This window comes from Lonchura striata, chromosome 1, assembly GCF_046129695.1.
Source record: "Lonchura striata isolate bLonStr1 chromosome 1, bLonStr1.mat, whole genome shotgun sequence".
Classification (NCBI taxonomy): Eukaryota; Metazoa; Chordata; class Aves; order Passeriformes; family Estrildidae; genus Lonchura; species Lonchura striata.
In genome coordinates, this window is record NC_134603.1 from 12450633 (window position 1) to 12477495 (window position 26863).

The 26863-nt window shown below is 41.2% G+C and overlaps 1 protein-coding gene across 1 annotated transcript; it reads left to right on the forward strand.

The window, feature by feature from the left end:
• Window positions 1–23405, forward strand: ANXA13 (annexin A13). Its single transcript, XM_077785421.1, has 12 exons — window positions 1–15; window positions 1639–1713; window positions 12786–12864; window positions 15108–15202; window positions 16806–16976; window positions 17561–17594; window positions 17677–17756; window positions 18807–18875; window positions 19079–19180; window positions 21117–21192; window positions 21991–22103; window positions 23286–23405. The coding sequence occupies exons 1-12, from the start codon at window positions 1–3 to the stop codon at window positions 23403–23405; spliced, it is 1029 nt and encodes a 342-aa protein (XP_077641547.1).
• Window positions 23406–26863: the final 3458 nt, after the last annotated feature.

Below are 26863 nucleotides of genomic sequence, written 5' to 3' on the forward strand. Positions count from 1 at the left end.
ATGGGCAGTTCACATGTAAGTATTTATTTAATTTGGATTGTCAAGAATACAATAATATCCTGGTTTTATTTTTGTCAATTTTCACTTTATATGGCATTAATACAGCTGCAAGTGAAGATTTATACTCAAAATCTACTTTGTGGGGGAAACTTCTATGCAACTGGTAACGTTGCTTCATTACAGTACATGAATAATGAAATTATAACTGTAACACACAAGTCCTGAGTCCTTTAAAGCTCCAAATGGTTTAAACAGGGCAGCATTGTCATTTTGAGAAAAATAAATTATGCAGAGGATGTCATGGAGAAACTAATTTTAGTTAGTTTAGCAAATTTGTGTTGGAACATTCTCAATATTAAAATAATTCCCTAAAGAAATATGAAAAACTTCTTGTCTCAAAGGCCAATACTTTCAAAATTTGGCAGTTTATCACAGAACAACAGGAACAGGAGTAATCTCAAAATGTAGTATTTACAGAAGGCTCTCATTAAAATCCAGGTGTTGGGATTTACTGCATCAAATTACTGCAGTATGAGGTTTGACTGAGACAATTTTTGGTAACATTTGTCTGCATTAAGACATTTAACATCAAAATTACCTGACTGTCAAAAACTTTTGTGTGACAGCTCTGAATAATTAGTTCCTCTGCAAGTTAAGCAGCTTGTGCTGAGGAAGATGGGGGTCTTAGCTCTAATTTTGAAACTAGTGGATAAAAGCAGTATTCAGCAGTGCATTTTCTCCTTAAATGCAGAATATATGCAGTTTTGCAGTATGTATCAATAGAAGACAGTCTGCTTGCTGATACAGACTAAAGTGAGTTTCTGTAAGGTTTATATTCCCATGTAACTATTTTTTAAATCCAAATTCAGCAAGGTCTGGAGACATGCCAAGGTTCTGATGCTTTTGGACCAGCTCCCCAGGACATTTTCTTGGGCAGAGTGAGCAAAACACCCTATACCATTTGCAAAAAACTACAGATCCAAGGAGCTTTTTGTCTCCCTGTGAATGGGACAATGATCCCATAAGGGGAGAGGAGTGAGCAGATCAGCAACACTGCCTGTGTCCAGCAATTCCACCTGTCTGCAGGAGACAAGGCCAAGAAGGCTCCTGCTGCACAGGACACAGCACGTCGTAGGGCTGTCAGCAGGCATCTCCTGAGGGTCCTGACCCTGGAGACGTTTCAGTGGACAGCACATGGAATGCAGTGCAGGGCAAACATTCTCCATTCCACGGTTAAACTGTCCGGAGGGGGTGAATCCATGGCAGGAGTGATCACAGCCCTGCAGCTCAGCTTTAGCAGGTGTATGAGCTCCGTGCTGGACTAGGTAGTTTGGATGTGGGTTCAGTACACCACAGTTGTGCTGCAGGCTACAGTGGGAACAGGGGTGATCCCATGTTGGAAGAGAATCCCATCATTCAGCCCAGACTCAACTGGGAATTGCATCTCTCTGCTGTCCCTAGAAAGTTACAGGTAATCTTGGAAAAATCTGTGTCAGAGAACTGCTTCTGGAAGAGCAGAAAATAAAATAGAGGTTCTTGCCAGGGCTTTTCAGCTGCAGTTTGCTGTTTCTCCTAATTTCATGTTTTGTAACCACAGGCTCACGAGTGTCTCATACATTGTGTTTTTTAAACCTCCAGAGCCAGTCTTACAAACTCGCAGAGGATATACGGAAACCAGCTGTAGGGGCTGCCCCTTTGTCAGCAGATGAGCCAGTAAGAACTTCATTTGTGGAGGATGAAAGGGGCACTGTGCTGCTGCAGCACCTGTTGCTGTGGTTTATGGTGGCTTTGGGAGGTTCTGCAATGCACAGAGGCAGCTTCTCTTTTGTGGTCAATACTGGTGCTAGAAAGCTGGGTAAAAATGAGTTCTGTCAATCTGTTGAATAATACAACTGAATTTTATCTGCTTTGAAATTTCAGAAGCTAAATTTTTATTTAATAGCTTCTCCTAGGAGAAATATAAAATTAATCATCTGTGTCAAATGAGGTATTTTATTTGGCTAAATGACTTCAGGTTTTAAAACTGTTTTTTAACTATAATTTTTAAATGGACTTCTCATTGAAAGCTAACAATTCTTCAGTGAAAAGCTTCCATTATGTGGATGTTAAAATTGAACTTTTCAGCTCTATCAGAATGTCTTGTTTTAAAATGGAGCTTTCATCAAAATTCATATCTTCCTGAACATGATAGTTTGAACAAAAGTATCAAATGTTACTGAAAAAAATGCTTTCAGAAAAATCTTCCAACTAACCCTAAAGTGTACTTTTTTCTGAGAAACTGAACTTCCAGTTAAGAGCTGCACCTGATGCAAAATTACAACTCCAAATCTGCATATTTTCATCTGCTTTTTGCTCTCTGAACTTGGTCTGGAATTTTCCTCCAATCAAACAATGTTTTTGGCTGCACATCCTTCACAATTTAAAGTCTCTTAATTATTTTCTGTGTTTGCAGTCTTGTATCAAGCTTATCTGTGCATATGATGTCCTTAATATTAACACAAATAGAGTCAATCCACCTGGAAATCTAGATAGCTGCTCTGCTATAAGGAAGATTCTTTGGGGACAATTTGGGAATAGCAACAATGGTTTTCATTCTATGATTTGAAAAGTTTGATTGATTTTTACTTATGTGAAATAGTGTAATTTTTTAAAATATTATGTCTCTCAAAAATCCATGAATACTGTTTATGCATGATTCCGTGGTGTTTGTGAGTTTAATTAATCTTGGAGTTGGGTGAGTTCTTTTATTTTAATTCAAATTTATTGAGATTCTCTGCAACACCCTTGAATGTCATCTTTTCATTGTAAAGCAGACTAAACCTTCTTCCAGGGAGGACTCTGTAGTAAAGGGGATGGCAGGTTGTTGTGGGCCATAGGTTTTGACAACTTAAAGGTCAAAAAGTATTACCTGGAGAAGATATCTGCCCAAGGAGCCCTCTTGGACATAAGCTCACAAAACTCACAAGGACTTCTCTGTTGCCTATAAACATTACTGTCCTTGTAGAAATGTTTCCCTAGTACAAGTATTACCAGAGCATGATTTTATTATCTCATCATGAAACTCCACAATTGCTCTTTGTTGCTTCCCCTGGCAGACCAGTGTTCAGGGACAGGCGAGTCTTGTTCAGTCCCTGGCCATAAGCCCACAGTCAGCAGAAGACAGAAATAACTTCTTGTTTAGCTACCCCCCACTGGGGAAGACCTATGGCAGATTCTTTTCATTTCCATGGTCTCTTATTATCCAGGATATTTGCTGTTTCTTTTAGAGCTGAGGCTGTCCTATGAGTGCTGCTGTAGTAGGTGTTAGCAATCATCTACCCATGAAAAAATTATGATGCATTTTTGGAAAAAAAAAAAATAGAACCCATCTGAAATATCAGAGTTGCTGCATTTATGTTTTACATTATGTAAATAGGTCAAGCAGTTATGTTTTACAAAAACATTTAAAAATCCAAAGTATCTACATTTAAAAATCCAAAGTATCTGGACTCTAATTTTAGAGATTAGAGTTTTAGAGTTTAATTTTAACTCTCTAGTTTTTATATACTCTACCAAGTTCTGTTGTTACTATTAAAGAAGTTTTTTCACTAGACTCATCTCCATTAGTTGGGTTATTGGCACAAGGCAGTTAATGATATCTGGTAGCTCAAGCTTAGATGCCTCAAAAGAGGGACCCTGAACAAAGAAAGCCCTTGGCAAGTAAACCCTCACTATCTAAACTCCCCATTCCTCATGCAACACTTCACACCAATGGTAATATTAGGGTCTTCTTCCTCTGTATTAGTTCTCTGGTTTGTTACCAGGTGGTTGCTACATGGTCATCTTCACATGCCCTGCAGTCAGTTTGGTGGGGGTTTTGGTCAGTTCTGTATTCCACATTGGAATATGGTGTTACAGTTCATATACCACAATCAATGGGCTGTCCACTCTAGCCATTAATTTTTAAGTAATATTTAAGCTGCTAGCTTTGTCTATGCTAACTACTATTAATGTCCTGGTTGTTCACATTTCACTACAATCTCTCTTTACTGTTCTTAATTATCAGATTATTAGCTCTGAATTTCTCTGTAATCCATCTTTGACTTATGCAACACAGCCATGTGATTCAGATAAAGTTTAATTTATAGCCCCACAACTCTAACTACTTATGTCAAGCAAGAACTTACCTACTTTCAAATTATATAAAATTTTCAACAGTTGCTATCCAGAAAATTATTCTGCCTTTATTGTTAACTCCAGCTGGTGTCTGAAGCAGTGGAGGGATTACTGCTGCTTTAGGTGACTCATCAGGAGTATCTTGAAACTTCCTACACCTCCTTCCTGTGAGGTAGAAAGGTGTTAGATATACAAACCTCCAAGTTCTGTAGTCACAGTTGGTTTGTTGGACACTAAACATGCATGTTTGTATAGTAACAGCACTTCTGTGTGTGTATGAATGTACAGATGGTGTTTAGATAGAGTGTCTCGCAGAGATGTAGTTTAGAAGCAAGAAGAGACCAAGGGGTGAAGCATGTCCCTGATGGGGTGCAACATCCTTCAAGTTCTTCTCCCTTTAAATAACTGAGCTTTAAAATACATGCAAGGGCAAGCATGATGTTCCCAAGGATTGTGCCCATGGATTTGAGCCCTGTGTATGTGTTCTTAAGTCATGTTAGCTTTCATGCTGGCATACAAAAGAATTTACTTCAGTTCCATCAAGGTTAGCTCATCATAAGTCTGAGTGGAGGCAATGAGTGTCAGATTTTTAATAAGACATTAGAAAACTTGAGTTAAAAATCTGGTATATCAGTTGAAAAAAGAGGCAAAATATGTTGTTATCCAAGTGTCTTCCAACCAGGTGTGGTCAGTAAAATAAAAGGAGTCTGCCCTCATCATAACAATGAAATACTGCCAACTTGAAATACTAGATTTATCTGTGCTGAATAAAGCCATTTCTTTGCATTTTGTATGGCTTCCATTTGCAAGATAAGTAATCAAAGGAAGTGATGTGAGGCATGACTCATGTCTAACCACAGGCATGGTGTCTTTGAAGATTTCCTGCATCCTTTCCTGCCTTGGCTTCAGCAGCCTCACCAGGTGCTGGGTGAGTCAGGTCCTTGTTAGCCCCATGTCTCCTCTGCCAGCCCCATGCAGGTGCTGGGTGCTCTCACACATCTCAGAGGTGTCTCTAAGCATCTGGATTGAGCCCTCTAGAGAGAAAAGCTGCAGTTTTGCAGATGTGACATTCCCTGGTATGCTAAACAGGTAGCCCTGGTACCTAACAGATTTTGTGTTAAGGTGTTCCATCAGCCACAAAAAGTTTTGAAAACATTAAAACTGGACAGTATAAAATTCAGCCATGAGAGAACCACCCCAAACTTACATTTGTTGCTTAATTGTGGGTTTCTCTGTAATGGTGATGAACATGAATAAGTTGGATAAAAAAACAATAATAGATGATATATTAACAGCTACTAGAAACAGGAGGGGTGTTGTAGGAGAAAGATGGTTTTAATTCTGCAGTTTAAATAACTGTCAGAGCAATTACCTTCACTATTGCCACTTGTTTGTAATAGGAAAAAGTAAATGTGACTGATTCTATTAGGATCTTGTTGTCACTGCAGGTTTAGTCCCAGATGTAGAAAATAAGGTTTGCACCTCCCAGTTTGGAAAGAGTAATAGAATCATTGCAAAGGCTGTTGACTACTCCATAAAACTTATACATATTGTATTATCCAGTATAGAATTAATATAGAAATTGTTTTGATCCTGATAGCACCAAACCATCAGGAGCAAGCAAGCTGATGGTGCGTGTTGCTGTCATGCAGCTGTTAGACACAGAACAGCCACAAGGATTTGGGAGAATGACAGCCTGGCTGACAGATGGCAGATGGCATTTGGAGACACTGATACCATTCTCTGAGCAGGCAAGGAGGCAGTTTTTCAGCTGCACATTGTGGTTGACAGAGAAAAATGCTCAAAAAAACAAAAATGAGAGGTACATTTTACAAAACAGGTGAAGAAGGAAGGAACCTTGCAGACAAAAGGACATGTCTTTAGGTTGAACTTTACCAATTCATTTGTCAAAAATGTGTTTGTCAACCCCACCTTTTTGTTACACAGCACAATCCCCAGTGCTTGCTCTGCTGCCAACACGCCACAGCTGCTTGCTTCTGTTTGTTTTTGGATGTTAGTGCCCACCTACTCTGACCTGTGTGCAAAAGCCTTTACATTTCAGAGAAATTTCTACCTGAATGATTGAGCTCCATTACTTTAACTTTACTGAAGAAGAGCTTGCAGGAGAATCCCTTACTTTGGTGGAAGGATGATAGGAGACAGTGAACTCATTATCTGCTAATGATGAGATACCCTTGCCCTGAATGGCCTTTCCCAGTTAGATGGGACCTTACCTTGCCTACCAGTAATTGCTCTTTGTTCTTTTGCTTAGCCATTATATTAAAGAGCTGTAATATTTGGAAGTTTTTCTCGTGGGAGTACCCACACACTGTGGTGAAATGGGCTTTATCTGCTTTTTAGCCCTTTCTGATTGATGGTGTTAAGCTTTCTCAGCAGGTCAACCTTTTGTGACTGGGAATGTTTGTTTTAGTAAATCAGATTATCGATGAAATACAAATGTAGCATCATGTTTTCAGTCTGCCTTTGGAAGTAGATCAGGATCAAAATGCAGCAGCCTACTCCTTTGTTTGTTCTTGTGTTTTATTATTCTCCATAGATGGGAGTGCTTGAGATGAGTGACAAGGTTTGGGCTGTCTTAAAGACTACTTTGGGTGGGAGTTCAGAGATTCTTCTGATAATAGGATGTTATCCTGACTAGAAGGTTTTAACCACAAGGTCTAAGAACATGTCCTTTTTTTTTCCCCTAGTCATTACTGTTAATCTAGTTCACCCTGGATTCCAGTTGCATTATAGCTCATTAAAGACTTCTGCCAAGATAAATAATTAATCTTGAGTATATGTGTGTTTATAAAAAATTAATCATGTAGGTGCTGATTTGCCAAAAGCTATCTTCTGTGATCCAAGTGTATTAGATACAGTTTAACCAATGAGATGCACACCCTGGTCCTGTTGTTTGTTACACTAACAAGGTGATTAGATGGTTTGGAATATTTCCTGGTATATGGAGAAAATAAATTTCCTTCTCCACAAAAAAGATAAAGACAGGAATCACAGAACTGGAAGGCACCTTGAGATGTCAATTCACTTAACCATTGCCTACAGCAATAATTAAATATTTGTGAAGAATAAGAAGCTCTGCCCAAACCAGTCCTGACAGCTCTCACAGTGCTGAGCTGGAGAAATGGTTCATTAGCTGGAGACGAGGCTCCCCAAAGGTCTTTGAACTGGTGGCTCAGAGACTGTGCATGGTGAGAACTGAGAAACAGCAACAGTTTCTATAGCTTCCTATCTAGGATGGGTTTTCAATTGTTTTGACTTGTTTGTTTGTTTTTCTGGTATTCCTGTCCTCACCTTTAGGACATTATGGATTGTTTGGGACTTGGCTCCCCAAAAAAACAGGATGGAAGATGATGCAAGATGCTGCAGTATCTGTTATCCTAGCTAAAATCATTTGAACTCACAAGACAACCTTAGATTAATCTACTAGCAAGGTGCTAATCTCAAAATTAGTAATGCCTGTTATGTTTTTCTGTAAATCTTAAGAACAGAGAGACTGTATTAAAAATCTCCTGAACAAAAGACTGAGGAATGAACTCAACCCTTCTGAGACACCAGAGAATCCACAGTGTTGGGCCTTTGTGCTTGTGCCCATTGTAGGAATTGTTTCAGCCACAATGGGCTGGACTGCAATGGGAGGAACCAAATTCAGGAAGACAGGAACTGTAACTCACTGGAAATCAGGCAGAGAGGCTGCTGGTGCTCACTTGTTTGATAGAAAGGAAAGCTCAGGTTGATGCACATGCAACTAGTTTATGCCATTCTTTTTAAAAGCTCATTTTTCTCCAATACATTTTTTGAACATAATTAAATATATGTGAAGAAGAAGAAAATGAGTAGAAAAACTGGCGTGTTTGTGTAGCCCACCTCTAGTATCCACTGATGATGCTCTCAGGTATGTGAAACATTCACATCGGGTTGATGGGTGCAGGCCCACAGGAGATCACTGATGTCTGACAGGCAGTTTACCCTGGGACATCTCTAACAGCACCAGAGACCTGTGTTTAAACAACTGCCCTAAGTTTTATTCCTGATTCCACTCAAATGTATGAGTTAATGCTGTAAAGAGCATGGCTGGGTCAGTTTGCCCTTTCTGTCTGCTGCCACTTTTAAGTGAATTTTTATTTCTGTTAAACAGCAGCCAGAGAGAAGCTTGAAGTTAGACATCCACTAAATAAAGCACATAAATAGTACATGGCAAAAATGAAGACTGGGTTAGGCACTCAGCATACCTGGATCAATCCAGTTCTTTTTAGAGCTTTGCCTACAGCTACTGGAGCTGCATTTCATCTGCTCTGGTCAGCAGGCACACTCCTCCTGGCTCTTCCCAGTGATCTTCTTTAAGGGTCTGTGCCTGAATTTATCCATTTATCCATGTACATCATCAGCATCAATCTCTGTTAGAACTGCAGCAGGCGACCAGCACCATGAGCAGCTGCTCTTTTCATTGTTCTGACTACTCCTTAAACCTGTTCCTGAGCAGGCTTGTGGCATCTGCATGAGATCATGGAAATGGAAAAATAGCTGTGATTGCTCAAGCTGTATTATCAGTCGTTTTCAGAGAAGGCTCTCTTTTGCAATACAGGAAACTACCTGACATGTTCATGACAGCACTTCTATTCTTGTCTACTGACAGATGAGCACTTTGTATCTATTGCAAGCCTAATAGTCTTTATCCTGAAGAAAGCACTAGATTTTTAGGAGTGTAATGTATTGCAGCAACCTACTAACGACTCTACTGATGCCTTGAATCCATCAGAGCTCTTGCTTCCCGACCCCCACCCCATCCTTTTGGGTTTGCTGACCTTTGCTAAATGTTTTTTTGGGCTCCATAAGGGCTCCACATGCTGAAACATCAAAGAAACATCTACAAAGCTTCTCTAAGAATTGCAGATCATCTTCAACTATAAACTCATTTTCAATCATAAACTCATAGACTCAGCTTCCTAAAGTCAGATGTAAATTAAAATAGCAAAAACTACTTGGTGTGCTTTAAAACAAATCAGAACAAGGCAAGTTAGCTTTAGATCTTTTATACACTGTCCAGTTTAATATAAATAAATCTGTGGCAATTTTAGTCAAAGCTGCAGGGAAACAGATTATTGTCTAAAACATGCTTGAGTGAGACAAAAAACTATTCAGGATAAGAGAAAACAAGTTGACACAGGCTATAAATACAACTATGCTGGAAGTGAAAAGTATATTTTTTACCATCAGAACTCTGGCCACATTAATTAATATAGAACTATAGGAGAAAAATTAGAATTAAATAAATGAGTGGATGGAGTGGGACCAATTTGTGAAAGCAAGTTCCCTTACACTGTGTCCAGCTTCAAAGCTGTTTGTAGTCTGTCTACCTGATATTTCAGACTCCACATCATGTTCTTATCAAATTTGCTAGAATACTTCTAAGTCAGTAACTAATCTAATCTAAATTCTAACTCTGAAAAAGAACTACATTAAAGTGGTTCTGCCCATATGTTCAGAAGAAAAATCACAGTGTCAGATTTCCCTCTGTAAAGATGATGCTGGTATTACACACAGTAAGAGAATGGTATCCCCCAGATGCATAATTTAATGTTTTGCAGTGATTTTTTTGATGCTTTAGCAGAGCTGACTCAATAAATTCCTCTGGTGCTTTAAAACAAACATGTCTTGAACATTGAAGCAGGCCTTCCTTCCTGCGTGATTTTTGCCTTGAAAAGAAATGTTTTTCTATTTATGCATAATCATAAACTTACAATGTTATTTTAGTTTCTGGTGCTACCCTTTTCCTGCCTGTTGCACCTATGCTACACAAAAACACAACACCTACAGTACAAGTTGTACATAGGAATGAGGGGCTCACTAAACCTGAGGATAACTGATCAGCCATCAAGTCATGAGAGAGCAATCCACTCTCTCAAAGTCCTGCCATGACCTGACCATGGCCAGGTGCATCTGCAGGAGGGCTGGGGCAGTGGGAGCTGCAGGGGCAGCAGCACCAGCATGATAAGGGCAATTCCCACAGCCCAGCACTTCTGGTGGCCAAGGCAAGGCACAGGACAAACCAGCTCCTGGCCTTGTGTGTTTTTGCAGGTGTTTCTGTCCAGGCTGGAGGTCTGAAAAGTGAGAGACAATCCCAGATGAAGTCTTCTTCTTCTCACCTCTGCACCATCTGTCGCAGGTCATGAGGCAGTGAATGGGAAGCAACAGTTCTCAACTCTTATTTTTGCAGGAAATCTGAGAGTCTATAAATTAGAATAGCACTTGGATAACTACAAAGTAGCAAAATATGTACATTTTATATGTTAGCACTTTTCTCTGTATTTTGTGCTACAGAATTTTCCCATTTTCTCTGTTTTTTCAGCTGCTTCTTTGGTCCTTTTGGTTTGCTTTGCAAAAAACTCTAGAACAACTTCAGTACTGGCTGCCTAACACAAACAGCAAGATTTACCATAAGCACACCAACAGTACAGAGCCAAAGTAATGGTATTTCCCTGGAGCCTTCTCTCCTCCATGCTGAACAACCCCAGCTCCCTCAGCCTGTCAGTCCATTTCCTTTGTACATGATGCCATCGAAGGAGAAGCACCTACACTCTGCCATAATGGAAAACTGTGAATGGAATTAATTTTGAATAGTTAGCAGTGTGTCTGCTTTCTAACTTTGTGTTTTTCCCTTTCCATTTTGACTCAAACTCTTGGTAAATTTGAAGACTGTTAAATAAAATCTCCACTAGAAAATGTTATGTATATGCAACTATTTCCATCTCGTTTGAAGTTTTAGGATACTTTGTGTAAGCATACAGTAGGATACATCTTTAAAAGCAACAGTTATCATAATGATGGGGCAAAGTGTTACCTTCTGTGGTAGAGATGAAGAGAAATTATTACATTGTTATTGTACCCTATTAATTGTCATAGTTGTAAAAATAACTTTGTGTTTTGGCTACCGTTAACAGGAGGTTCTATCCTAGCTGGTAACTGCATTGGAAAAGCCAGGTACCTAAATTGCTTCAGTCAGTCACAAAGGCACATTGGCAAAGCAGTGTAGGGACTGGATTTGAGGTTTTCTCCTTGAGAGCTGACCCTTTGCCTTTTGACAGAGGATGCCTTTAGCCAGAGTTGTAGCTCTTTCACCAGAACTAGTAGGTGATAGCCTGAAACTTTTGAAGCATACCAACAAACAGACTTTCAGACTGTATCTGTATTTGTAAATAGAACATGTTGTTCTCTGCTTATGGGTATGTGGCAGAGTGTGGCCCACAGCCATGCGCCTAAATTATCTTTATTCCACAAGCAGAATGATGTTGTGCCAAATGTCAAAGGAATGGTCTCTGCCCTGTGCTCCCCCCAGAGACAAGGAGGTTAATCAGCCATTTAACCTCTTCTGCTTCTCAGCAGGCTGGTGGCATTTTCAGAAGGGCTTAAAAGCAGATTGCCATGCCCTGCAGTATCATAACTCTTAATTAACAGTGGTGGTGCCAGAGCCTGGCAGCCCTGCAAAGTGAGCAGCCTGATCCACATGTTGCTATTTAAATGAAAATGCCAAAGCACTGCCAGTGCCCACTTAGTCCCCAAGTCTGTGGTGTGCAGATTGGCTTGTGCTTCTTGATTTAGGAGCCCAGAACCTATTTTCTACTACTATTTTAGAGCTTGAACATGTAAAATATTTGAGTAATCATGTTAGAGGAGCTGAAATTGTTGCTGTCATTGTGGTCTCAGATAATTCTACCCTTTCCTGAGAAACAGCAGAATAAAAGGTGTACCAGCATTGCAGCCCCCGTGGCTCACAGCTTGAGAGATTAGCAGCTAACTAAGATCAGAAGGAGGAGACATGGTTTTCTGTTTACGTTGATATGTCAGGCTGTAAACTGCTGCAGTGGCTGTGGACTTTGAGTTATTATCCTGTCCCTGTAAATTTAGCTTGAGGTAGCCACCTGTATTATTTTGCCCCACCCGCCCCCCCCCAAAAAAAAAAAAAAAAAAAAAGGCAAAAAAACCTCCTCAGCAACAACAAAGAACCCCAGCTTTATCACATTATGTATCTCCAATTATCTAGTTTGCATGAATGCATCAATACAAGAACAGTTTTCAGCAGCAGTTTTTATCCAGATGATTGGGAGTGTTCACAGTACTTAAAAATGTACTCAGAGATAGGTCCTGCTTCTGCTAAGGTGTTTGTATTGGACTGTTGTTAAAGTGGTAGAAACTAATGATATTTGATCTGGCATGAAGATGTCTAGTATGACATCTTCATAGATGTCATAGTCTAGTATGAAGTCTAGTATGAAGTTATTATCCTTAAATTCTTTTAATAAGCCAGAAATGGTAGAACAAAGTTATATAGGTCGTGTATGTCATATGGTGACATGTTATGCAGGGTAACACATATACAAATATATATATGTGGTCACAAAATTGTATAGACCACTGTGGTTTTTATGTGGTGACAGCAATTTGTGGATACATCCCAGGAACCCTTGGGATAGATACAGTATTTCAGCAAAGCCCAGCCTGAACTTCAAGGTTTAGGTGGTGTGAACAAAGAGCAAGCAAGGACCTGGCCCAAACTGCTGCCATTCTAATGCAAAACTGTTTCCCGTGTGTCTGTTGTGTCTCTGTCTTCCCAGTCAACCCACAAGAGCCACCATCATGGCTTTGATGCAGAGAGAGATGCCAAGAAAATACACAGTGCCTGCAAAGGAGCAGGTAAGAAAGACTTTGTAGATTTTTGGACTTTGTGCAAAGGGCAGATCAATATTATAAAAAAAGCCTATACATGAACTTAGGCAAACCAACTGTTCCAACCAGTTTTAGGTAGTCTTTATGCTTTCTGTCAAATACTGACTCAAAGAACATTCACACCCAGGAAGATAAATGGGAAGGGAAGCCACCTTGTTCCTCAAAGACTGGTAAGAGCTAGCTTGATAATTGCATGTCTCCAGAGCATTAGGGTAAACATGGTATTTGTTCCCTCTGACAGAGACATCAAGCTGCCAAGACTAATTTGACAGTCATGAAGTCCAGCTAGTCAGGTTAGATTAAGGTCATGGTTATATATCCTTTCTCAGGCCTCCAGGGACCAGTAAAGAACATCATCACCTCCATATTTCATCATAGCCCACTGCAGCTCCATCAGCAGAAAGGAATTTACAGTGATTTCAACATTCACCAGTGATTTTTAACTGAAAATTACTGTCCCTTACTGTCTTCTGAGGTGGTTTGAAGTAAGCTGCCTGACTGCACTGATGTGAGGAATGCATAGTATTTCATGGGATCCTAAGGTCCACGGAGGTGACAATGTTCAGTAAAGGAAGAACATCCAGGCAGCACACAAGATCAATAAGTTATTGATTCACTCTAGTTATTTTCACAGTTAATGTGTATTTAAGCATTTCTTCCTGGTATAGCAATGACATTCAGAATCAGCTAGTTAAATATTGAATTTTAGGAACTGTTCCTGTCATACCAACTGAGCCCTCTCAAGACAGTTGACAGAGGACTCTCCTAACTGAGAGTTTAACCCAAAGTTATCAAACAGGAGTATAATTCCTTCTAAAATTGAACCATGCCTTCTGCCTTGGATCTAAGCAGGAAGAACTGGACAAGATGCCCTAAGGTTGTCCTCTGTGTACCTGGTAGCAATAGAGGGATGAAAACGTATCAGCTGTTGCTGAATACCAGTATAATTTGTATCTTTATCCTTTGTGCTGCTTGCTACTCAGAAACCCTTGTTGGTTGCTGCTCCCTGAGATGAGGCACAGCACAAAGCCCAGAGACGGCCACACAAAGGCATCAGATGGCAGAGCTCAAGGACAGTGGTGGGCAGTGACCACCAGCAGGATGTGCGGGCACCAGCAGACCTGGCAGATGTCTTGATGCCTTTGTTCTGCCATCCTGTGGGCATTAGGGCAGTGCCGGGTGATGAGTCTGTCCTGCCTCACGTTCCCAACCCCAACGCTTGTCATGAACAATTCCTGAGTCCATCTGCTGGCCCTCAGATGGAAGTGCACGGGACACCTGTGCCGGGACACCTGCCCTATTGTGTCCTCCGTACATCCAGCTTACATCACTGTGCTCACTGTGCTCCTGTCTCCTTTTAGCTGTAACAAATGCCTTCCAGCAGCTCTGTTTGGTGCAAACATCTGTTTGTGTGGAAACATCTGTTTATATGGCAGAGGGCAACAGAGTGCAAGAGCAAGGTCACTGCCTTTAGGAAGCTTCTGCAATCCATTCCATAAGTTAGAGTCCAAAGCTGACTGAGGGCTTTTCCCCTGGAGAGGGGCAGAGTGTTCAGCTCCCCTCTGTGATGGGCAGCACAGCAGCTGCTTCTCTTTGGGCATCCCACATTCCCACTTCTCTCTGATTTTTGCCAAGCAAAACAGCATTGGCAGAGACTGAGACCATCCAGGCTGGTTCCAGATCCTTTTTCCTGACTTTATTTAGCAAAATTAAAACCAATTTTTTACAGGTTGTACATGCAACTTTCAGGTTAATGAGCTGATTCAAACACATCCTCGCCTGCACCAGCCTCTTGACCTGCTGCCCTCACTCTGTTGTGCCAGCACAGCATTCATGCCCAGAACAAACTGGATCTGGTGTCTGATCACTTGGGACTACTTAACAAAACATATATGTCAGCCTATGGGCACTGCCATAACCCTGATTTTAGGAGCAGTTTCTGTCCTTCTCAAACAGAAGACTCAATTTCTTTGGTATGAACAGCATGAGATGGTGACATTTTATTTTGTGGTCTGAACATTGTAGCTGAATACAGTTAAAATTATCCTCAAAAGAATCTTAGATGCTACAAATCCTAAGGTGGAACCATTGGGGATATATGTACAGGATTTTTTTTTTTTTTTTTTTTTTTTTGTCTTTAGAGGTCGCATTTTCTTTCCTCTGCATTAGATTCTGGATTATAAAATCCCTATGTACAACTTCTTTTTCAGGAACCAATGAAAAAAAAATTATTGAAGTCTTATCAAGTAGAACATCAGAGCAGAGACAACAAATAAAACAGAAGTACAAGGATTTGTATAGCAAGGTATCTTGAAATAAGTGGCCTCTCTGTTTGAAACCACTGTCACTGAAAATACAGCCTACAGACCTCTGGTTTTGAAAATATCAAGGGCATACTGCATTTAAGGAGGACACCAGTTGCTTTCTGATTCAGCAATTTATTTTATCTCCTAAAATACTGATTATATTTCTAATTTTAGGCCTCAGAATCTTCTTGAAGTCAGCCTTAACCAGATCAGAACATTTTAATCAAAGCTGGGAGAGCTAGAAAATAATTTGTAACTGAAATAGAAAATATTTCAGCTTGTGCTCATCTTCAGCACATTCAGAAAAAGAAGTTAATGTAAAAGGGAAATTTTAAGTCAGAGTCCCACTTAGACCAGATGCAAATTCAGACAAACTATTTGATCTCACACACTATATTTTATTGAGTTTAATAGAAGTAATATTGATTTCTTCCAGTGATGAAGTAGAACATGTTGCAAAACTAAAAAGTTTCATTGAGCACTTGATTTCTGCAGGAGGCATAAACTGCCTTAATGATTTTCTATGTAAAAAAATAAAGCTTCTAAAATATTATTTCAGTAAACAGCTGGATCCTCCAGACCTTATTATTAAATTGGTTTCTGCTTGCTTATTAATCAGTGTCAATAAGACAGTCAGCATTGAAGATGAACGAAAGCCTTCTATATATGAAATTTACAGCAAGCGTGATATAGATTTTGGTTACATTAAAACTATCAATTTTGTTCTATAATGAGAGGAATATCACAGTGACATCAGCTCATAGCTCATAGCAACCCTTCTCACTTTCCTGGGCAGCCTGTATCTCTTGGGAAGGAGGCACAAGTGGTACCATCTCCCTCCTGCTGCTCCAGGAACTTGCAGCATTTGTGGTGTGTGTGTTGAAACTGCTGCAACACAGATGGCAGCCTCTGACCTGAGCAGTCGCGTGTTCACGTGTGGTTGTGCAAGCAGGAACTTGAGAATAAGAGACTTAGAGCTGGACTTCTCATCCAGTGCTCTGACCTTGTCAAGTGCTTCCCATTCTGCAGGAAATGTCTGCTGCAGACAGGAGTTCAAATACATCCTCAGCTGGCATCCTTGGCATGCTCTAGCCAGCTCTCCTCTAGGGTCTTACTGAATTTTGATTTAAGGTTGATGCAGGTGTATGTGTATAAAAATGCTGTTTGCTCGGCACAAAAGCACCTTGCAGAAATCTGCTGCTTTTTCCAGGAAGTCAGTTTTAATCAAAACTGACAGAGAAGGTCCTTTGATCCATGTGGCAGCTCTTTCGAAGGAGGAAGCTTCTGCATTTTGTTTCAGAGTAAATTTCTGTTCAGCTTTTCAAAACACTAGTTTGCATTTGTTTACATAAGAGTCATAACTGGACTGATATTGGCTGGTATTTGAAGATGGGACAATCATTTCAGCCAATCTGAAGCCTAAATTTTTAGGGAACTTATATTGTAAAAATAAAGTCTGTGTATTGTAAGGCCTTTTAAAAATGGTTTAGTCACTTTTTGGTACAGAAGGAGCTTTTAAATCATTAGATTTCCTGAAACAAATTAAGAAATCCTCTAACTTCACCTCAGCTTTTGCACTAACCCTTCTGACTGTCCCCACAGGAGATGGAAGAAGACCTGAAAGGAGACCTGAGTGGGAATTTTGGAAAGGCTGTGTTGGCTTTGCTGGACTTGCCCTGCGAGTACGAGGCCCGAGAGCTTCGGAAGGCGATGAAGGGCGCTGGGACAGATGAGTCGCTGCTGATTGAGATTCTCTGCACACGGAACAATAAGGTTGGGCCACCACGTGTGACCTTCCTTGGGCAGCAGGGCAGCTCACCCAGAGGATCCCTGTGAGGAGGAACAGGGATCAGTCCAGCTTCTGTGGCTGAAATTCTTCTTGCCAGTGTTTGCAGCAGTAAGATTGCCATACTAGAGCTGAAACTAACAGGAGTTAAGACCAATAAAATTCACATTCCTTCCTTTTTCCTACTCCTACCTGCCTTGGATGGCACAGAGGCAACACTGGTGAGAAGAATCCCTGGATACATGTTAAAGGGCAGCTTTGACACTGCTCTGATGGTTCAGAGGTACAGGAACATGATCCTTGTGAAAAAAAAAAAAAAAAAATAGTTATCTCTTGCCTAAATGCAGGGAAAACCAGAGGGACACCTGCATGGATCAGGTACCCCTCAAAGCGCTGTCCTCAATGGGGACTGGGAGCACATCATGGGTTCTCCCACTCCCATGGTTGCTGCACCTCACATACTACAGGCATGGTGCTGACTTGTTGGTGTTTTGTTTGCTCATTTATTTATTAATTAATAAGACATATTTTGTTTGGTTGGTTAGTTGGTTGGTTTGTTTTGTTTTCCTAGGAAATTGTAAACATAAAGGAGGCCTACAAACGTAGTAAGTAGTTTTATCTTTCAAATCTCTTCATTTCAATCCTTTCTTACTGGTTGAACTCTCACAGATTTTTTTTTCTTCCCAGTGTTTGATAAGGATCTAGAGTCTGATGTTAAAAGTGAAACCAGTGGGTCCCTACGGAAGATATTAGTCATGGTGCTAGAGGTAAGGCTGGGGACTTTCCTGTCTGACAGAGATATTTCCTTTTTTCCATGAATAATAATAATAAGTATTGTCTGGTATCTATAATAATGCAGTAATGATATGTAATATAATAATGAGGCAATTACAGTAAACAAAAGGCATTCTTCAATATAAGAGCCTTTCATATCTATGGCTTTTTAATATGTATTTTTTTTTATGAAACCACAGATAATTTTATAAATAGATCCTTTGAAAATAAAATTATTGTTTTACTGTTATTCATACCATGGTAAAGGCTGGAATATTCATTCAAGGTCATGGCCCATTATTCTGAATTTTCCCCAAACCACTAAATCTTATTTGCATCTCAGCTAAGGTATTTAGAATTTAGATACAGAACAACTAAGAAAGAAATTGCTGTTATGTTAGTTTTTCATTCATCAAAAATCTTATTTTCCATTAGAACACATTTTATTTGTAACCCCTTTCATAATATAAAGCAAAAAATCAACACCTTCATAAAGACACATTATAACTAAGAAAAAGGGAGCACATCAAGAAATGCAATGTGTTGGTCATCTGATCTGACAGCCCTGGGAAATGAAAAGACTGAATAGATAAAAGAAGCTTTAATGACGTAACAGTCACATCACTGACTACATCAGTTTAGATTCTCATTCTGGAAAGCATTGGTACAGCTCTTCGCAACCTCCTGTAGACTTTCAGGAGTGGCAAATACATTATTGCCTTTTCCTTTTTTTCACTGATAATTTGTCGCGGTGATGTCCGTGTTGGTGAATGCTCAGAGCACACAGGTTAGGAAAGCGTGTCACAGTTACCAGGGCCTATCCGGCCCTGTGAAGAACAAAACCATCAGCGCCTCACCGCAGGTACCGGGCACCTTCCTGCCCCGGAGCATCCGCGCTGCGACCTCGCCAGGGCCCAGCGCGGAGCCGGGGACCAGCCTGGCCCGAGGGCTCAGCCGGGCTCGTGTCAGCAGATGGCAGCAGCGCCCCAGCCCGAATACCTGCGCTCGGTGGGTGCTTCTCACCGTTCTCTCCTTTTCGGCAGGCAGCCCGAGACGAGACCCAACAGGTCAATGCAGAGCTTGCTGAGCAAGACGCCTCAGATCTGTATAAAGTAAGTGCAGTTGTGCAAAATTCCCTTTTCCCCTGTGCTGTGCAGCAAGGGCTGCCTCAGGGGGACTAAGCAAACCAAGCACGGGGATGATGACAGCAAGGAGACGAGCACGGGCTGGAGCTGGATGGGCCAAGGGCTCTGGCTGACCTCACTCATACTGTGTATGAACAAATGCTTCCCTAAAATGACATGTGATTTTGAAGGCAGGAGAAGGCCGTTGGGGAACAGAGGAGCTGGCTTTCAATGTGGTTCTAGCAAAGAGAAGCTATAGCCAGCTGAGAGCTACATTTCAAGCCTATGAAAAGGTGAGTTTATTTTTTGCAATGTAGGTTGCATAGGCCCTGACATAAAGGTGCAGACCCTACAACAACATGTAATGATCAGAAGAGACTTTTCCAACCTAAATTATTCTATGTAGAGTGGACAATCCTTTCTCTGCCATTTATAACTTCTTGAATGCTTTAAGAATCTTGGAAAACATATTTATACAACTGTATCCTGAGCATACAGACATAGGTGATTTACAGGAGAAGCTGTATCTTCTGCCAGTGAAGATCCCGTTCCCCTTCATAACCTACACAATACTCAGCCAAATAAATGTCACAATGTCTGTTCCTTCCCACAGATGCAAGGCAGTGAACCTCCTCCTGGAGGAACAGGTTCACAAACTCCTGCCCTGAAGGAAGGATTTACTTTTCTGGTCTTTTCTTCTTCTCCTAAACAGAGCCTGGCAAGGTGTCTCCCCCTGTTCCCACCACTTCACACACTCATACTGGCTGAGGAGAAGTTTATCTCCAGCCTTTTCCTCTCTGCCCACACTGGACAGATGGCTGTGCAGGTGCTCTGCTGTGCTTTCTACTGTCTCCAGGCACAAGGCAAAGTAGGCAGCAGGATCCTGGCTATTTAGTACTTCTCCCTGTGTCACCCAGCAGGGACATTTTACTCATGCCTGGGCCTGAACCTGACCTGATATGGAGATATCTTGCTTGGAAATTACCTCTGAAAGTCAAAGCAATGGGAGTTCCAAGGTCCTCCTAGCAGCAAGGTGGAAGCTCAGCAGTGGCATCTCAGGAAAGAGTCTCCCTCCAGCCACTGGCTCTCAGTCCTGAACTTCCCTGGGAAGACTCTGAGTTCATCAGAAAACTGTAGTCTTAGGCACTGAAGATGAAAAGAGCTCAAGTCAAAGCCATATTTCAATGTCAGCATAATAAGGAACCAATAGCTACAAAAATGTTTGCAGCTTAATCCAAGGTTTGGGCTGCTGCTGGCAGGAGAACAAACCCAGTCACAAACTGATACTCTCTCCCTTGGAGTGGTCCAAACCCTGGGGGTTCAGTTCAGTGCTCCTATAGCCAAGCTACCTTGGCTTTTGATTCCTAAAGCCAAGCAGATCAGGTTGCCCAAACCAACCCACCACATCCTGCCTGGCTGCACTCGAAGTAGAAGTAGGCCAAGATCAGAGCCCAAATCTTGCAAACATGCCCTTCTCTTCAGCTGGAGAGATACACAGGGCAAGATCTAAACCAGATTGGTGCTTTACAGAACTTATGCCCAAAAGCCTCATGTGGTGCCCTTGCTGCCTTGTACACAGTCTCCCATCTCTGACCTAAAAGTCAGAGTCTTGAATTGTGCAGGGACATCCTGCTATACAAAGTAGAGAAAAGTAAAAGTCTTTGACATTCCTGAAGTTCACAAAGGTCAGGATAAACTCTGTTTTGAAGAGACAGTCTGCTTCTCCAGTTCCCTACAGAATAATACAAAAACTTTGGGACAACCACAGTGCTTGTAAACTTTGCCTGGGAAGCCAAAGACAATAAGTAACAGAACTTCACAGAGTTGATAAAGCTCCAAAAATTACCTTATTTATGTGGGAATCATCCAAATCCTTTGATAGAGGGGCTAAAGAAAGCTCGAACAGTTTCTGCTGACCAGAGGTCACTCAAGAAGAAGCTGCAGCTTCTTTGTCCTAGAAGCCATCAGGTACCTGGGAGTGCATAATGTAGATTATCCATCACTTAACCATTGTGCCTTACCTGGCTGCATAGACCTTCTCTTGGTGCCAGTGACTCTATGAGCACTTATACAAGAGAACTTCATTTACCCTCAAATTACTCTTTTTGAAAGGTTCTAAAGGATCTGGATTGACCTTTTGCCATTGGATCCCAAATCTGATGCTGGTTCGGACAGTAGGAAGAAGACATGTGCAGACAGAAGCTCTTATGCTCCTCTTTGTTCTTATAGGTATGTGGGAAGGACATAGAAGAGTCCATTAAAAGTGAAACATCTGGAGATCTGGAGAAGGCTTATCTGACTCTAGGTAAAAAGCAATAGTTTCAAGACCTTTCTTTTCTAGTTCTTCCTGTCACCTGACATTGATTGTTGGGGGTCTGTGTGCAGCCTGGCAACAGCCATTCTGCTACCCCTAAACTGAGCTAACATATCTGCCAGGGAAAAAAGAGACAGTTTCCAGTAGTGAGTAGGACTCCTTGGTTTTAAAACTGAAACTTACCAGACATAGCTCCTTTCCACAGGAAAAGCTGATTTTTTTTGCTATCTAACACAGGGTAGCCACCTCCAAGCTGCCCCTGAGACCACGGCTGGTGATAAATTCCAGCAGATGCTTGGGCACCATGAGAAGTGTGCTAGCCAGCCACCACAAAAATGTACAGGGTCCTTGACAGCCATTTAGTACTAGGGTTGGCTTTGACCAGTATTTAAACCTGTACCCTGTCTCCAGTTAGCCCACTGATATTGCTGTTACCCACCTGGATTTAAGCTCTCACAGATCTTCCTGCTGTGATCTGCAGAGTGAGCAGCTACCCCAAGAATAGATGGGCAAGAGGAACCCCGTAGGAGTAAATGCTCATTCTTATTCATGTCATTTTCACTGTGGAATGGCTGAGTACTCAGTGCTGGTAATCTCTTGTGGGAAAATGGACATTTCTTCTTGCATACTGATAGGAGATCAGTCTCAAATTAAAAGCCCTGCCAGCTCATACATCTAAGTATAAACACCAGAGTTTCCTTTTCTTTCTTACTTATTTAATTCTGCTTGAAGTTGTATCACAAACTGTAAATGTACAAATATAACCAGGCCTCTTACTGTTTTCTATAGTCAGTTGTGCCAAAGATTGCCCAGGTTACTTTGCCACACTTTTGCACAAGTCGATGAAAGGAGCTGGGACTGATGAAGAGACCTTGATTCGCATCCTTGTGACAAGGGCTGAGGTAGGGTACCCTGTGTTCTGTAATGCTCCACATCAGCTCTGAGAGAATACAAATCTAGAGGGTATGGAGTGAGTCCTGATAGATCATGTGCTCTGCAAACCCTTTTCAGCCCAGTGACATCAGTGGTCACACTCTGCTTCTGTACCCAGGCACCTCTAATTTTGATATTGTATCTATTTCTGTTTTCAAAGGAACTAAACCAGGAAGCATGTAGGCAATTTCAAGTGGAATCAACTGTACCTGGTTAAAACTAACCCATGGGGAGGTCTGGCCCCAGTAGGATGTGTATAAGTAATTCTTAGTTAATTAATGATAAAGCAGCAGTTTCCAATTTGAGAATTGCTTATAAACATATGTTGCCAATTTTCTCTGATTCCAGCTGGGAAAAACAGATGGGGACAAGGAAAGAGAAATAAAAAGCCAAAGGACTTAACTGTCATTTTAAAAAGCACAAAACTTCACAAGACAGTTGAGATATTTAAGCACAGTCTTTAAGTATTCCTTGTAAGTTGTGTAGGTTATAACCCCAGGGCTGTTTCAATCGACACAGAGGAGGAGCCTTTCACAGGCATGAAGAAAGCATATTTCTCAATGATCCACAGTGAAAAAAATTACGCTCCAGGGTATTCTCTCTATTAAGACACAGTCCAGTCATTATAACATTTAAAACCCACAGTGATAAAGATCAGACCTGTGCTTTAGGTGCAGTTTTACAGGACAGCTCAAGACAAGGATTTTGTTTCTCCTCCACCAGTAACCAGAAAATTACTTCTGTAGGTGGAACAACACCCTTTTTTAGCCATACTCCTGGGACATGCCTCTTTCCCTGTTTGCCACCAGGGGATGACCTCAGAGTTCACAGCAACCTGTGTGAGTTTTTCCAGTACCAAGGCTGTGCTGGCACAGCATTGCTGGGCAGAGATTCTCCCAGCCTTGGCATAACTTTCCTTGCAGGCCCTCTTCACAGTTAGCATCCTCTCACCACTATCTGACATGGGATTACCTCAAATTCAAATGTTAAACTGAAAGTCCTCCAAATTTTTTAAACCTCCTGCGTTCTCCTCTCCTACTCCCACTTGGTGTGGTGTGCCTTGAATCAGACCCCAGGGGTGCTGGCAGGAGCAGGGCATGTTACTCAAAGCATTCACCACTCTTCTAAAGAAGCTCTTGATGTCTCCTCAGAGTGACCTGCCAGCAATAAAGGAGAAGTTCCAGCAAATGTACAAGAAGCCGTTAGCTGAAGCTGTCCGATCTGACACCTCTGGGGACTTCAGACAATTGCTGCTGGCAATTTTGCACTAAAAGCCCATCAAGAATGAAGAGGCATGCTGAGCAGCCATCTCTTGATTAATTTCCAAAAAAAACATCCAAAAAATGTGGCATTAGCACAAAGAAAAAAATCCAATTTATTTTCTTTCCAGCTGGGAAATATGTTGCCAAGTAATGTTGGACATGAAGTTTATGTTATGGCTGTCTTGCCAAATACCCTTAAGCAATAAAGACATGTTGGAAAAACTAGATATAAATGGACCTCTTTGTGTTTGCATATGTGGAGGAATCTTCTGTCATTGTTTTTTCTGGGTAGATTTTCTGTCTTTCTGTCATTCTGAAGACTATCCCTTCTCTTTCCTAAATTCAATGAATGTCATGTCATGCCATTACAGTCCTGCCAAGAGAAAATGGATAGTATTTTCTTCTCAGCTCATTATCACAGCTCTTTAAACAACCGGAGGGCTGTGAATTAATGATTTAAGTCAGGTCTTGATTAAAGTCCTGCTGTCAACAAGGAAGACTAGAGTGATTTCCCTATCTGTGAGTTGTTCTCTCAGCAGTCACCTCCTAAATTATCCCATGAAGGAAAGACTTGCAGTCCCCACTAGCACCACATCCTGGCATATGGTACAGGAGCATCACAGGGCAAGAGGAGGATCTTTCATGAGGTAGATGTCAGGCAGGAAATGCTGTTCCCTAAGGGGAAGACATGGGCCTCTGGACAGATGCATGGTCTTCATCCTGGGATATTTCCTGGTCTGATCTCATGGCTCACCCTGCTTTGAGCAGGAGCTTCAATTAGAGACCGCTGGAGTTCCCTTCCTCCCTGAATTACCCTAAGATCTGATAATCATATGAGAGAAGATGTAGATAAAAAATAATATAAGAGAACCTGACAACTAAGAAGAGGAGAGTGAAGAATTTAGGACAAGGAGATGGGTTCATGAGTGTTTCTCTTTGGCGCCTTCTGTCTCTTAAATGCACCACCAATCTTCATGATGAAGGGTCTTTCAGGCCCTCTGAGGTGTGATGATCGATGGTATCATATTCCCATTGAAAACAGTATTTCTGAAGCACTGGACCTGGTTCCCTCTTGGATCAATGTCACAGTAGTAACACCTGGCCATTTAGTTGTAAGATGGAGCAGTACAAATGAAAGATGGGAAAGATGTGTAGCTTTTAAGAACAATGATTGGTGGCTTACACAGGTGTAATAGGATGTTATGGCATTTTAAAGGCCTGATCCTTCTTTGGGAACATTTCTAGTACCTAAAAATAGCAGGGGCAGATCCTGAATACTTGAATGCCTTTTTTCATAGGCATTTTAGTGTTCAGACTCAGCAAGAACAGAGCAATATAGGATCTAAGTATCTTCTTGTTACTGTTGCCATGGGTCTGTAACCAGAGACTATAGAAAGGATGGATGAAGATACTTTGGTGTCCAATGATAGGGTGATACTTTATCCTCCAGCACACTGTATGCTGTACACCAAGATAAGATACCCATTCTCAAATTATGTAGTTCGAAGAAAAAGCCAGTGAGTGTCTGAAATACACATGAAGTAGCTGGTTTAGGCAAAGGACTTGTTTTAAAATATTCCAGCAAAAGTGCCCAAAGCTGTATGAGTGGTTTCTGTGAAACCTCTAGAAGCTCAGCACCCTGTAAACCAGCTACATCCTTATTTAATGTGAAGCACAGAACTTTGGCGGCCAAATTTATTTTTGCCTGAGGAGTGTTTTAATTAACGCTAGTAGGTCATTCTGACTAAAGAAGAGTGCAATTGCTTTCATCTTAATCTTTCACTCTTTAATTAGAGATTGGCCTAAAACCAAGCCAGAAGCCCACATATCTTCACACCCACGTATACTGGGCCAAAGTCATTATTGAATTACATGCTGTATCTCTCTATCTGTACACAATGCAAACAGTGACTCTTGGGATGTTTCTCTGTGACTCCAATGCTATAAAATTTGTCACCATGCCTCTATAAGTTTAGGTCAGGGGTTCAAGACCGGTATCTATAGATGTAGCCTGTTGCCCTTGCCTACAAAATCATAACCAAGCCCAGATGCTTAAAATAAGCCTTAGTTCAGCATTAAGTATTCTATCCATGTGAATGGCAGCTGTGGCAATAGAACTCAGGGAAAACATGTTTCCTGAGGAGCTAAATAGAAAATTAATAACATAATAGTTACAGAAGAATGAGAGAGAAAGACCATAAGGATATCTGGACTTAAAAGAATAGGGAGAGATCAGATAGCTGGCAAGTAGCAGCGGCAGAAGAAAGTTAGCAGATTTTTCTGTGGGCAAGAGACAGCATGCATAAATTGCAAAACAAGAAATTCTGATTGGACATATGGAAGCAGGTTGTCCAGAGAGGTTGTGAAATCTGAATCCTTCAAGATTTCAAAAGTTCATCTGAACAAGTCCCTGAGCAAGCTAATATTCTCCCAGCCTAGGCTGATCTGTCACCCCAACCAGCCACCACTGGTGCCCGAGTCATCTTCCCATCCTCTCCGTGGCATCTGATTAATTATGAACCCTGTAATTGTCTCTTTATACAATGAGAAATGTTAATCCTGGGTTTTGTTCCCTCTCCCAGTTTTATTAAGACCATAATAAGGAATATTTTTTCTTGACCCCTGTCAATTTAGACTGAAAATTTGGGTAAAGGTATGATCTGTCTCTTGATTACTGTGAGGGCTGGTGGTCACTGAGACCACATGACAGTGCACATAATACTGAATGAGCTCAGTGAAGTCTCTGTCTTGAGCATTCTTTTTTCTTTATCCATATTTGTTCATTTTCACCTGAGTTGTAATAGGATCAGTATATGAGTTTTAGAAGTTGTCTGACATCACCAATCTCTGTGCACCTGTCTGCTGGCTGGTCAGATTACAGCTTTTTTTCCGCTCTGTTGCTTAGTGCATGACATTTCATCATCCCATTAAAACTCAAGAAGAGCTTCTCTGGGTCAGATCAAAGGTTCAATCACCATAATTCCAAAACTGAATGATGCCTCTTAAACACTTAAAGAGAAAGAGCAGAAGTAGCAGAATGAGTATACAGCATTACAACAACGTGTTTGTTGTTTGGTAGATGCTTCTATTTTCTAGAAATTGGCCACGGATGGAGCTTGTACAGCAGCAATTATAGAGGGTCACCGTTTTTAATAGCCCCTGGTAGCTCCAGACCACCAGGGGCTATGGGGCACCTGCAGCATCACAACTCAAGGTGCTGCTGGGTCACATACCCTGTAAATGAGGCCATTTTCCCATTTCTGTTCAGACAAGACCATTATCTGTGCAAGATCTCATTCTCATGGTAATTTTGTCTTCCTAAAAGAAAGACCACTCAGGTCTGGTTCAGTCAATACCATACATTCCTAGAAAACTTTCCTCAAGAAATAATTTAGAAACAGATTTTATCTGACAATTTAGAGTGTCCCCCAGCAGAAACAGTTCTACCCTCTCAGCAGGGCGCATGC